General features: G+C 35.6%; 1 protein-coding gene across 1 annotated transcript in view; it reads right to left on the reverse strand.

Annotated features, from left to right (window-relative positions):
* Positions 1–2215: 2215 nt before the first annotated feature.
* TRDMT1 (tRNA aspartic acid methyltransferase 1) overlaps positions 2216–14149 on the reverse strand; it is a 63599-nt gene continuing 51665 nt past the window's right edge. Inside the window, exons 6-11 of the mRNA XM_036760188.1 lie at positions 10889–10958; positions 9408–9491; positions 8010–8359; positions 6339–6396; positions 4946–5075; positions 2216–2921 (exon numbers count right to left, since the gene is read on the reverse strand). Of these exons, the coding sequence (XP_036616083.1) occupies positions 2821–2921; positions 4946–5075; positions 6339–6396; positions 8010–8359; positions 9408–9491; positions 10889–10958 (793 nt within the window). The 3' untranslated portion in view covers positions 2216–2820. The remainder of the gene's footprint in view (positions 2922–4945; positions 5076–6338; positions 6397–8009; positions 8360–9407; positions 9492–10888; positions 10959–14149) is intronic.

Here is a 14149-nt window from a genome sequence, read left to right on the forward strand (position 1 = left end):
AATTGCAAAGATAGTGGCCAGTATTAGTAGAGGGAGTTTTCTCACCTGGCAGTTTCTAATACCAATGAAACCAAAAGTCCTTGAGCCCTCAGAGAGAAAGAGTTATGACAAGAATTAAGTAGTAGAGGCCAATATGAGAAATGCATGATTACTTGACAAACGAATCTTTCTGATGTGGATGACAAGAGTCCACTAGGAAGAAATGGGACCTAAGCTTGGCTTTGATTTAAATAGGTAGAAATGCAGAGAATGTAGAGTTCAGACATCTGTCACCACACAAGAGGCAGGAAGGGTCAAGAAAAGGCAAGGAGACTTGGGAACTGCTAGTATTTCAGTTCATTTGGAATGAAGAAGGCAGGAAATGGAATACCATGAAATAAGGCTAGAGCATAAGAGACAAAATCTGGAGAGTTCAGGCTTCTGGTATCTGCTTGTTTTTTTTTTCCTTTTTCTACCCTCACAACTATGACTATATGACTATAGAAGAAGAGGAAAGGGAATCAAGGGCCTAAGTTGAGGGGTTGGTCTAAGCAAGAAGAAAGGCACTTTCATCATCAGTCTGGAATGAAAGAGACAGCGGGGTAAGATATCAGAGAACACAGTGACTGGCACATAGTAGGTACGTAATAAATGCTAGGTGACTGAATTTTAAGTGAGAAGAGGACAAGAGTGCACTCTTGACAAGTGATCTCTCTTTTTGTTCCCCCCTGGGAATAATGAAGGCTTCCTACAGGAGGTGGCATTTGAGTTGGGCTTTAAAGAATGGGAGAATGGGTAGGAATTCAAAAAGTGGATGGTGAGAGATGTAGGATATTTCAGGGAAAAAAACCAAAAAGGTAATGGCTCAGGGAGTATAGTGAAGGTGGTAAATAATATCGTTTGTTCAAGCATAAAGCATGTTCGAGTCATGTGTAGCAACGTGAGGTGGGAAGGAATGGGAGGTCAGGCTGGAACAATGGCAAGGAATGACGGACTGTGGCAGGCCTTGAATGACAGGCAAAAGTTCCTGAACTCTGTTAGGCAAGTGGAAACCGGCAAAGGTTTTGAGCAAATAACCTGTATGTATAAGAAGAGTTTGGACATAATCTGAAGAATGGTTTGGAGGTCAGAGGGCAAGTTAGATGGTAATGCAATCGCCCAGAAGAAAGGAGAATTACAGTGGGCATAGAGAGATAGGAATGGATGTAAGATGTCACAGATATAGAATTGACAGGTCTTGGATAAAAAAGGTGAGTGAGAAAAAGTCAAAGATAAAACTAAAGTTTTATAACTGGAGACCAAATGGAAGTGCTACAGATAAAAATCATAAAATTAAAAGGAGAGGGCAAGTTTTGGAGGAATGAAAACTTTGGCTTTGGATATGTTAACTAGTGGGATGACCAATTAGGGACAGGATTTAGATAGAGATCTGGTAAACAGTTTAGAGCTCAGGAAAGAGGAGGGCTAGATGTAGATCTGGGAATCACATGAATTATGGTGATAGTTGACACTGGACATGAGTAAGATGGCTAAAGAAAAGTATGTACAGAAGAGGGGCATGGACAGGACATTAGAGAATATCCATTCTAAGGAACAGAGAATGGGAAGAGGATGAGTAGACATCAAAGGAGAAAAAAGAATAGCTAGGGAAATAAGAGAACTAAGACTATGTTACGTCTTAAAACCAAGAGAAGAGAGACCAGCTAATAGAAGGAAGTGGTCAATAATAAGAAAAAGCTGCAAAGATGTTAAAGTAGACGAAGACTAAAAAAAATAAGTTAACGCATCTCATAATCAGATCATGGGTTTTAATACTGATAGGGGTCTTGGAGATTATCTAGCCTAACATTTATTTAACTACTGAGGGGATGGAAGCAAGTGCACATGTAGACAGCTTGGTCTTGTCAAAGAAGAGGGCCACTTCTTTGTCAGAGACTAGGGGAAAGGAAGAAAGAGTGGAAGACGATGTTCAAGAGGTTTCGAGATAAAGAGAATGGGAGAAGATACCCTAGTATTAAGTAATAGAAGCCGGGGTTGTCCTCAAGTCTTTTGACTCCAAATCCAGCGTTTGTTCCAGTGCACGATGATTCTTCACTGGTAAATTTTGAAAGAACAGTTTCAGAGAGAAATCAGATTACAAGCAGCTGAAAAGAAACCAGGCTGTGAAAGACACATTTGGTGTTATGTTTTCAAGAAATAAAATCAATACCTCAAGAAACAAAATGAAAACCAAGATAAACATTAAAACAACTAATCTTTATTTAGCATACAAAAATAAGTAATTTATCAATTACATTGTTAAACACATTTTAAAAAGATCTTCCCACATAACCTGATGAACTATTCATCAAAAAAATTCATCAAAAAAATTCATCAAAAGAACAGAAGTCTTTTTATTTAGAATAGATCAATGGTCCTAAATGTGTGACGGTCACTATATGATACCTGTATCTTAATTCATTTATTCAAGGGACATATTTTTAGAATATATTTTTCATTTACATATTTAGATTTAGCATATATTCTTCACACTCAGTATGAGTAACAATGACTTTTATTTTATAAAATAGAGTAGATAGTAATGAGAAGTTTAAAGGAAAATGAAATCCAATATCTAGCCAAGAATTCTGATTATAGTAAGTGCTTAAATAAATGTTTTCTAAATTGAATTGATAACATTTTTTACAATGACCATTAAATAACTTAAAATTTCAAATTCTTTCTAAAAGAAATTTAACCGTGTGGTTGAATCTGTTCAAAATAATTTTTAAAATAAAAATTTCATCATTCTCTTCTGAACATGAGGGAACATCATTACCATCATCTGAAAGTATGTCACCATTACCCAAGCAAGATTTTGATGAGTTTGGACACTACATGTACATTAAGACTATTCCCAAGTAGGCGGTAACATTGTTTCACTGTTATCTTCTCAGGAAATCCTAGAGATAGAGCCAGAGAGACAGAGACAAATAGAAACAAAGAGAGAGGAGGGGGAGGAATGAAAGCGGGGGGGAAGAGAAAAAGAGAGAAAGATCAGAGGACAAATATTTGTAAGACTGAATTTCAGACACAAATGCAAAATTACACAAATGACTTAATGAAACTCAACAAATGAGATCTCTGAACATGCGATTCATGTAATGCCTACAGATGAAACAGGAGAAAAGTACTGGCTTGATCGTTACTGATAGCGCACTGACCCTCCAGCTGCCATTAGTTCACAAATGTTTCTCCTGTTCTGCCTCCACAAGTTGCTACCTCTTTACCTTATCCATATTTTGTAACTTTTTTTTTTAACAAAATGCTCCATAAATCCTATCTGCATACACTCAAAGTCTTGTTTTCACTGCAGAACAAGAAAGTCCAAATTTCAATCTTAAATGTTATCCTGCGACATGTCCTCTTTACATAGGGACTATAGACCAACAATTACTCCACAGTTTAATGTAATATTAGGATTACACTTTGGACATACATTAGTATAGCAGCCACACAATGAAAGGCAGTATATAAACTAATGGCAGTATATCAACTAAATTAAAGAACATCAAGAATAGCAAGATAGTATTCAAGTATCAAGTCAGACCTGGTCATAGAAAAGTGGCTAGGTAACAATTCAGGGGCTATTACTGAAAATAAAATAACTTAGAGAAAGTACAGTGTGATGAAGTATTATACTCTGTAACTACTATAATTTTGTAGCATCATCACTCAACCTGATCATGAATCTGTTTTTTCAAAAAATACAAATTAGGAAATAAAGAACTCACCTCATCTCAATTATAATTTAATTCAAAGTAATTCTAGGTTTATAAACATGACTACTTTAATCATCCCCAAAGATAATCTTTTGTTATAGTTAAAACAGACACATAACATTGGACATAAATAACAACTAAAATTTTAAAAGCAATAATAAAATAAAGCGAACACTTCATTGGTGATCATCGGTTAGTTCAGACAGCATAGTATTAACAAGAACACAACCTTGGGTCCCATCGCATACTGTCTGGCTAGCTCCACTCTAACTTCCAATAAGGGACTTTACCCCATAATGTGGGACAGATATTTCAGGAATATATTCACTGATCACAAGGAGAACCAAGACAAACAGTATGATAGGATTTGTGTGAATCCATCACCACAACTGAAAAAATAATTCAAAACACACATCAAATTCTGATTAGTGGTCAATAGGGAAAGGTGTAAGTAGAAAAATAGTAACAGTGCTGATCAGTCACTTTATAGCTCCTCTTAGCATACAAATATATCAAAATTTCAGTGACACACAATTTTGTTGGTAGGGGTACTCCTTCCACCAAGGCAAATCACAGCCCCTCTGCAATGGTGGATAGTCTTTGGGAGTTTCTGTGCCCATAAATTCATCACAATGAAGCCAATGGGATGATGGGCTTCTCTCAAACTAATTATCAAACAAGAGCCACACTGTTCCTTGCTAAGCTTATCATTCTTAAGCTTTTCTAATTTGATAAAAACCTCCACCTTTGAGAACCCAGGGTCACCTTCACAGCAGAAGGAGGCCCTAAAGCGGGTCTTTGGTAGAAGCCATATATACATATGCATGTGTGTATATGTGCGTGTGTGTATTTATGTGTGTGTGTGCATGTGCATGTATGTATATATGTGTATATATATATATAAATGAAATATGCTTTTAAAATGTGATTTAAATGACTGAAGTATATATTTCTAAATCTTACAGCTATCAAAAGGACCTATTCCTTTTTGTGCAAGTAACAATATTTCCCCAACTAAAATCCAAAAGCAAAATTGAGAAGAGAGATTTTGTCTATAAAAGTCATAAATGCGAATTTCTATCCTCCCCCCGCCCCAACCCCCCCCTCACAGTTTGGGGGGAACTAAGGGGAGGCTGAAGCAATTCTTGTATTAGAGATGGATAACTTAAACTATTTAATTCAAAGATTACCTGAATTTTACTTACCAAACTCTGGAGGAAATCCATGAAGATTTGCTATTTCTCTAGGGGTAAAATATCGCAATTTAAGCATTGATAACTTCATAAGCTTCTCTTCTTCTGACAATGTTTCAAGAGACATGTAGACATTTTCAATCTGTAAACACATCAGATAGCAAAGTTTTACGTAACTGCTTTTAAGAAAAGTTGCCATGTGATACTGCAGAAGAATACAGACATGTCTTCTATTATCAATAAGGTTACAAAGTGTCCCACATTGAGCAAAATGGCTTAGTACCCTAAACTGAGTCATAAACACATTAATGTCAGCAGAAACTAAAAAAGAAATAAATCATAGTGCTGAAGAAGCCAGGACATTTTTCTACTGTAATTATCAGCTATTCTCTTACTCAAACACTCGACCACAAAACTGTAAACAATTGCCAACCACAAGATAAAAGAACTATAGGAAAAGAGTCGTGGACCATGCCAGGGAAAACATCAGCAGCCTCCATCAGTCTCACAAAGCTACGAGGAGGGATATGGTAGCTTGTGTTGTCTATCGCCCACTTCACCAACTAATGACAGCCTCTTCAAGTGACAAACTGCATTAAATAAACTTCACTCATCAGATCTAGAAATTTAGTTGACTCTGATGACATTTTTAGTGAGGGTAAATTTATGTTAATAGAAATGTTTTAACGGGGCAGAGAAGAACACATTGAAACCTTGCTATTATAGTGAATTCTGTATATGATAGGTCCAATTTCAATTCCATTCACTGAAATTTAAGGCTGAAGTCCCAAAGGAATCTTGTTAAAAGGTGGACTTCACTAGAAAGTAGTCCTGATAACACAGACCCAAAGGTATATGTGGGGCTCCTGCATAAAATCAGTAGAAGCAGGAGGTGCTGGCAGAGTATTCACTAATGGAGACAATATTGGGAGAATAAAAGGAATTGCATGAAATCATAAAAATAACTGTAGGTACATTCTTAAACCCAACAATGCTAAATTTAAAATGTTCTATAGTTCTATAGTAATTAATATTTTGAAGATGTAAGAGAGGATTTTTCCCATCCAGAAAGATAATTTTATTGGTGTAGGGAACAATCTCCCCCGACAAACATTAGGAACTCATGAGTAACTGAGTGCGAGAACATTTAGGGTTAGGAGGAGAGGTGCTGCTGAGGGTCAGACAGTCAGTAAATGTCAGAGGCTGGGCTTTGTGTTTTCCTGACTCCAAGACAAGTCCTTTCACTGATATATCATGATGTTTCTCAAGATTATTCCGGGACATGTAAAATTAATGCCAAATACTATTCAGATAAATAACTCTAAAAGAAGGGAAGACAATTTTAGGAACTTTATGATTTAGTGTGTTTAAAGATTTTAATTAGATTTGAAAATGTGTAAATTACCTGTACATCCTCAGCAGTTTGCAAGACAGATCCAGTCCCTTCTATATAGCTTCCATAGCTAAAAAATGAAAATTACTTGAGACATGTGTGGATGCAAACTACTCAGTTCAGAACTGATGGATGCTAAATTTCTATCTATGAGTGCATAAAATAATCTCAAAACTAAAAAAAAACAAAACAAAACATGGTTGTTCAGTTATTCAGTTGTATTCTGACTCTTGGTTTGCCGTTTCCTTCTTCAGTGTGTCCCCATATCACAGATGAGGAACTGAGGCAAAAAGGGGGTTAAGTGACTTGCTCAACAACTAGTAAGTGTCTGAAGCCAGATCTGAACTCAGGTCTTTCTGACTGCAGGCCCAGTGCTCCATCTGCTGCACCATCTAGATGACCCCATGTCCAAATTAAATTACAAGTGAAAAATGCATGAAGCCCTTCCATTCAAACTTTCTCAATACTAAAGTACTTTCAGAGCTGTTTTAAATACTCCTATTTCATTTTAAAACATCCACATATCCTACCATATTCCATAACATTCATTAAGAGTTGGCCAAATAACAACAGTCAATATAAGTCTTATTGAAACAAAAAATGACTTGTTAAAAGAAAATTGCTCTCCTCTTCATAACACTTATTTCATGATAAATGAATGGAAAAAGCATTCATTAGGCACTTACTGTGTACAAACATTGGGATAAACGCTCTATAGACAGAAGATAACTTGTGCTCTCAAGAAGTCTACATTTCACTTGAGAGAAACAACATATAGGAGTAGGGTTTATTAGCCAGGAGTGTGGTAGTAAATGCTTAACAACCAGCTCTTGGGAAGGGATGTGTGTGTGTGTACACATGACATGCTTTTAAGTTTAATCCGCTTTATTAACATTTTCTCCATCACTTTCTCAAATCTAAATAATCAACAGAACTATAAATCAAGCCCTAATTTTTAGTATTTGCAGATTGTTGAAGTGTAAATGCTCACAATGAAAATTTAACAATTAGCTATTGTAAGCCTGTGTGAGCTATTTTGAGCACACTCCTGCTTTTAGCCCATTACAAAGTATCTAGGTCATAAAGTTTACTGCCAAACTGTGCCCCTGCTATATAAATACTGGCATAGAATGAATCTCTGACCACAACACATTAAGTGTGTTAGCTATAGCACCTAATGCCACCATTCTCAGAGATCTCTGACTCTTTCCCCCTACCCTCAGTCCCATATACAACTACATACAAGTCCTCTCAATTCTATCTCCACAACATATTTATTAAAAATAATATGATTGGGAAGGTTCCATTTTAATGGTGCATGGATCTGACAGATATAATTCTTTGTAACTTTAAGGCACAATGAAAAGAAGGGAGTTAAGGAATTCAGCCATCCAACCATGTATAGAAATCTCATTTCTGCCACGAGTAATTAAGATCCTCTGAAGGTCACCAAACAAATGGCATTGTCCTTTATAAGCACTTTTGTGGGTTGTGCACATAATGTTCTGCCAAAAGAAATCTTCACTCATGTTCTATTGGACCAAAAAGCAAGCAATTAGAGAAAATTAATTCTAACAGAAACAATTTCCAAAACATAACACTTGTTTGAAGGGTAATCAAAAAAGCTATGGCGAATAAGACCAAGATATTTTTGACCATCAATAGAGTCTTTCTGAAGCTTACCCTTTTGTAAAGCATGTCGATCGCCTACAAGTGGGCTGAACAATGTCTAATAGAAGAGCATAGCGTAACAAGGCCTTTGGTGGCAAAAAGTACTGACTCATATCATCGTCAATCTCAAGAAAATCTTTTAACATCTGAACAGAGAGATCACTGTCCTGTTGAAGTTTTCTCTCTATTTCTTCTGCAGTTTCCAGTTTGAAAAGGAATGTCTCTTTTCCAGAACACTGTGTATTGCCGTCACAGTGAGGGTTAGGTTCCATTTTCCTCTCTTCACTGTTTTTCCTCACATCTATGGTAATTGTGTGCCTTTGTGAATTTGCAGATTCAACTGTAGGAAATTCGACTAATACCTGATATGAAATAAAAAGATGCAAATGTTTTAAAAAATAAAAGACAAATCCATGACTGCTACCCAATGAATTTATAGCTTAATTACTCTGGTCATTTCAAGGTTTGCCTTAAAAATGATAAGCTGTAATGTTTTGTCACTTTTTCAGTATTTCAAAAGACATATCACATGGCTCAAGAAACAATCTATAATCCAATTTTATATATAGTCAGACAATGTAAGATATAAGAATATTGTGCCCTCCCTCAGGACATAGGAGAAGCTGTCCAGCAAGGTCTAGCAGCAGTTACTTGGCACAGCAGCAATTTATTGAAAATGGGTTTTGGATCAAAAGTTTCATTAAAAAAGAACTGGCTCACTTCCATGCACAAAAGGAAAAACAGTCATGGAAAGGAGAAAAGTCCTTTTTACACCCAGGGGGTATTTACTGCATGTAGCTCCCTTAGGACTTGTAACTACTTCCAAAGAGCTCAATTATTTCTGCAAAATCTGGATCATCTTATAAAGGTTCATTTGTAAAAGAAAATACAAGTGCTCTTCTAACACAACTTAATATTTCCAATAAAGAATGAAAAAATGCTTTGGCTGGGATATTTTTCTATGTTTTACTCACAGAGCTGACCCCATATCCCTATACTTGACAATTTATGTACTATTGTGACATATGGAATAAAAAGGCTGCCTTGCACATATGAAATGAGATTGTTCTACTGGACATATATTTTGAATTCTCCTTAGTGGTAGAGGCTTAAATTTTCACAGACCCAATTCTGCCATCTTATCTCTCACCTGAGAACCACTGTGATCAAAGGTTGTATTAGTGAACTATAAGCCACAGGCCCTAACTAGTCTCATGCTCATTGTTAGCATGGTTTAATCATCGGAGTTAACCAGCTAAGACATAGCAGAAAATAATGGAAAGTATAACCATGTTAAGACTTAACTGGTATGAAGAAAAGAAAGAAGGTCAGGAGTGTCCATATAACTAATTTGACTAAACACAGGATACTTGAAAAATAAATGAACAAGAAAAAAACAGAAAGTGATACCTGACCAGGAACTTGAAAAGGTAATGGTTCTGACTGAAGTTTTGCAATAAGAAAGTAACGTAGTCTGGAATTTGGAATACCAAGCTACAAACAAAACATATCAGTTAATTACGTAAAATCAAATTTCAATTTCAATTAAAAAGCTGCATCAGAATGACTATAATTAATTAGTTTTGTAAAGTCTTCTAAGCATGCATTTTCCTTCTTGTAGTAGTAAATGTAGCTGTTGGTTTGCAGAAGTAATTTTTCAGTTCTTCTAAATTCATGCTCTTATATTCAATTGGTGCAGATAAGAATTGCTCCCAAAAATATTCTACCAGAGGGCCATTTTCATTGTAGATTGTACAGGTAAATATCAGGAAAATATGTAACTATGGATCAGGGCAGGGACTGGACCCATGGTTTCATTATCACAGAGAACTCTCAAAGAGCCTGACATTTCCTTTCCTAATGCAGGCTTCTTTTCTGCAACTTAGTCTTAGAGTTGCCTAGCTAAGTAAAGTCATACTCAAATACTGAGATTTTTCCAGTTTGAGTAAATGAAATTCAAATACATTTGGACTAAATTATCGCTATAGTAACTTTCAGCTATAAACTGTCTGCTCCTTATGCCAATTTTTGGCTTTTCATTTATTAACCAATTTTATTCAATAAAACTGTAAATATGAAGTAAGACATTTTAAAATACTTTTCGAGATTTAACATCACTTATTTTCAAAATTTATAACTAGCTTCAGGAATTAATTCTTTTAAATGTATCTCTTCCCTTCATTCCCATAACAGGGAACTGAGTAATGTGACAGAAAGACAAAAAGTAAAGAACCAAGGGAAAAGATAGAATAGATAGTAAAGGCACATTGTGGGGGGGGGGGGGCGTGGAAATCAGTGGCCTATCAAAAATTTGCCTTAATCCAAAAGTAGGAAATTTTGTGTTATGTTATTTAGATTATAAGGTCATGATCTAACACTAAATTATAATTATTATCATTTGACATAATTAACTTTACAAATTTTTGAATTATTTTAAAATATGACAGATTTCGATGCTATTTGATAGAAAAATACTATTTTTGGAATCATACAATTAAACCATATTTTAAAACCATTTTTAGCAAATAACAATACCTCCTATATCCCAGATGGATTAAAAAGAAATATTACGCGTGTTTTGCATGTTTTGGGTACTTAAACAATTATTTGGTTGTGACTGAATGAACAGAACATAAGCTACAAAAAAACCTCATTTCTCATTAAAAAATGTGTGTATACATGCAATGTATACAAACGCATACATAAAATATATACAGGAATGTGAAAAGATATAAATAAGCAAAACTATATGTATGTACTCTAAAAAGGTCAAAAGGTAAAGTAGTATCTAGAACAGTCTATAAAGCAGAAATTCTATTGAATAAATCAGATTCCTAGAATAATAGCCTTCAAGCTATAGTATACACAGATCTTTATAATTCGTTACTTACGGACATTGGAGATAATAGAAATTCTTGGTATTTAAAGCCACAACTTTCTAGTGTTTGCACAAAAAGGTCTCTGAAAAAAATGTTTTAAAAAGTAATTTCATTATGCAATTGTAAACTTACTTGTAGACCTCATATTAAACACAGAACTTTATTTAAAATAAAAATTGTATCTCCATGAAAGTTCTTTAAAAATAAGTTAAATAATCTGAGTAGGAATGTTCTGCCATGACCTCAGAGCCAGTCCACTACTATGACCTTTTCCAATGCTATGCTCAACTCTAAAATACTTCTATAATTCAGTGAACCTTGATTTCCCTAATGTGGGTACAATCTCCACCAACACAGATTTGAACCCTAAGACTCAATAAATGATCTTTAAGAGCTTCTGTGTAAAAGTCATTGCCCTGTGGCCAAGCTGACTGTAAGCCATCTGAACCTATATAGGCTGGTTTCTCAGATGACAGACACAGAGTCTGTTACTAAGCTCAAAATGAAAGCATTCCTAGGCTCGGTGGACTTGCCAGAGCTAACCCACCACTGAAAGAACCATCAAGAACCCAAGGTCACCACCAGGCTACAATGAAGCATCAGAGAAAGGTACTCTGAGAATAATTCTATAATAAAATTATAGCAATATAAACATACTAGTTCTTCAAGGATATGAATAATTAAGGTTGGTAATGAGAATTTCTCTGCACTGCATGCCATTGAATGCTGTGAAGCCATGTCTGGCATCGAGCAAAGGAAAACACTGTAATAACAACTGAGTTTATAAAGCCAACACACCTGCTTAGCCTTCTGTGCCGGCAATGTACACTGGGCTCAGGTGGTCTAGAAAACCACTGAAGATGGACTATAATCAATCAAATGATCAAAAAGCTGACTTCTTATTGGTTTATGCTAAATCACAAAAATAATGCAATAACATAGGATGCACAGGTGATTATGGCATATGTAAAGTAGCATCCATTTACGTTCTGAGGTTTTCATATGGAATTTTTTTTAACCAGCCTCCATCAAGGGTAATAAGACAAAAGTGAGAAATCTGAAAAGGTTTGAGTACCAGAAGAAACCCTTCACTGAGAGTTCCCCATCCTAATGAAATCATGGGTCCAGTAAAAAATATCTATGTCTTGCACATACCTAGATATGCCCAAAATAGAAGGTAAGCACCTGGAGAATAAGGCTCTTTCACTCTTTGCATCCTCAGTATTTAGCACAGTACTTGGCATCGAGTAGTAATTAAATCATTGTTTGTTGATGAATGCCAATTTTTCAAAAAAAAATAGTTCCATGGTTCTGGCAAAATTAATGCACTTAAAAACAAGAGCTAATTTATAAATGAAAATCACCTTGAATTTGAAAAGTAAAAATGATATGCAGCAGCTCCCAAATACAACCTTACATAGGTAAAGAAGAAAATGAAGATGGTTTTGAAGCATCTTTTAAAATGAGCTATTACCTCCAATAGCATTCATTTCCAGGCACAAAACGTATTAGGGGCAAATAATTACACACTTCTCATTAAGTATGTTTTAGCATTCTTAGATTATGAATAAATTTAATCTGACGATGTAAGTATGTTATCAGCCTTATGTTATCTGGTATCATCAACAGTATTTTTTTAAAAATAATGTCAAGGGGTTTATTCCAAGGGTTATGCAAAATTTTGTTCTAGACAAAGGGTTCTATCATTGCAAAACATTAGCTTAGTCCTATGTTAGATAACTTACTGAAGAGGGTTGGAATTCATTCCTCCTTCCTAGAGAAAGAAGCAGGAGAGCTGCCAAAGGGAAGGAGGGACTGGAGATACACCGTTCCAACCATAAGTCAAAAGGGAAACCAGAATCCAGGAGAATAACAACAAAGCATTCTAATTGGGTCTCCCTAACTGCACTGCAATAGGGTTTGTTTTCCCCTAACTAGTGGTCGAAAAACAGCTCTAAATGATCCCAATTCTAATTAAATAGTTTTCTGTTTCTAAAGGTGACATTCATTGATACAGACCACAAAAGGTTAGTGAAAATTAAAATATAACATTTCCCTATCCAAGTTCATGAGCCCCTTGAAATTTAACCATGACCCCAGAGCCCTTGATACAGTCCAATTTTTTTAAAATTACTATTTATTTATTTAATATTTTTAGTTTTCAGCATTAATTTTCACAAGAGTTTGAATTACAAATTTTCTCCCCATTTCTACCACCCACTCCAAGATAGCACATATTCTGGTTCCTCCATTCCCCAGTCAACCCTCCCTTCTATCACCCCAATCCCCCAACCCCTTTTCCCTTACTTTCTTGTAGGTCAAGACAGATTTCTATGCCCCATTGCCTGTTTATCTTGTTTCCTAGTTGCATGCAAAAACTTTTTTCTTGAACATTTGCTTTTAAAACTTTGAGATCCAAATTCTCTCCTCTCTTCCCTCCCCACCCACCCTACCTAAGAAGTCAAGCAAAATTCAATGTGTATCATTATGCAAAACCCTTCCACAATACTCATGTTGTGAAAGACTAACTATATTTTGCTCCTTCCTATCCTATCCCCCATTTATCCAATTTTCTCTCTTGACCCTGTAAAAGTGTTTGCTTTTGATTGCCTCCTCCCCATTCTGCCCTCCCTTCTATTGTATCCCCTTTTTTATCTCCTTCCTCCTTCTTTCCTGTGGGGTAAGATAGCCAATTGAGTGTATATGTTATTCCCTCCTCAGGTCAAATCTGATGACAGCAAGATTCACTCATTCCCCCTCACCTGCCCCCTCTTCCCTTTCTACAGAACTGCCTTTTCTTGCCACTTTTATGCAAGATAATTTACCCCATTCTCTCTCTCCCTTTCTCCCTCTCTCAATATACTCCTCTCTCATCCCTTAATTTGATTTTATTTTTTTAGATATCACCCGGTCATATTCAACTCACCCTGTGCCCTCTGTCTATATGTGTGTGTGTGTGTGTGTGTGTGTGTGTATACACACACACATACATATATACGTGTGTATATATATATGTGTGTGTGTATGTGTGTGTGTGTGTGTGTGTGTGTATTCCCTTCAGCTACCCTACTACTGAGGTTTTGTGAATTATACACATATTCTTTCTATGCAGGAATGTAAACAAAACAGTTCAACTTTAATTAGTCACTTCAATTTCTTTTTCTTGTTTACCTTTTCATGCTTCTCTTGATTCTTGTGTTTGAAAGTCAAATTTTCTACTCAGCTCTGGTCTTTATATTGAGAAAGCTTGAATCCTCCATTTTATTGAAAAAC

This window comes from Trichosurus vulpecula, chromosome 5 (genome assembly GCF_011100635.1).
Source record: "Trichosurus vulpecula isolate mTriVul1 chromosome 5, mTriVul1.pri, whole genome shotgun sequence".
Classification (NCBI taxonomy): domain Eukaryota; kingdom Metazoa; phylum Chordata; class Mammalia; order Diprotodontia; family Phalangeridae; genus Trichosurus; species Trichosurus vulpecula.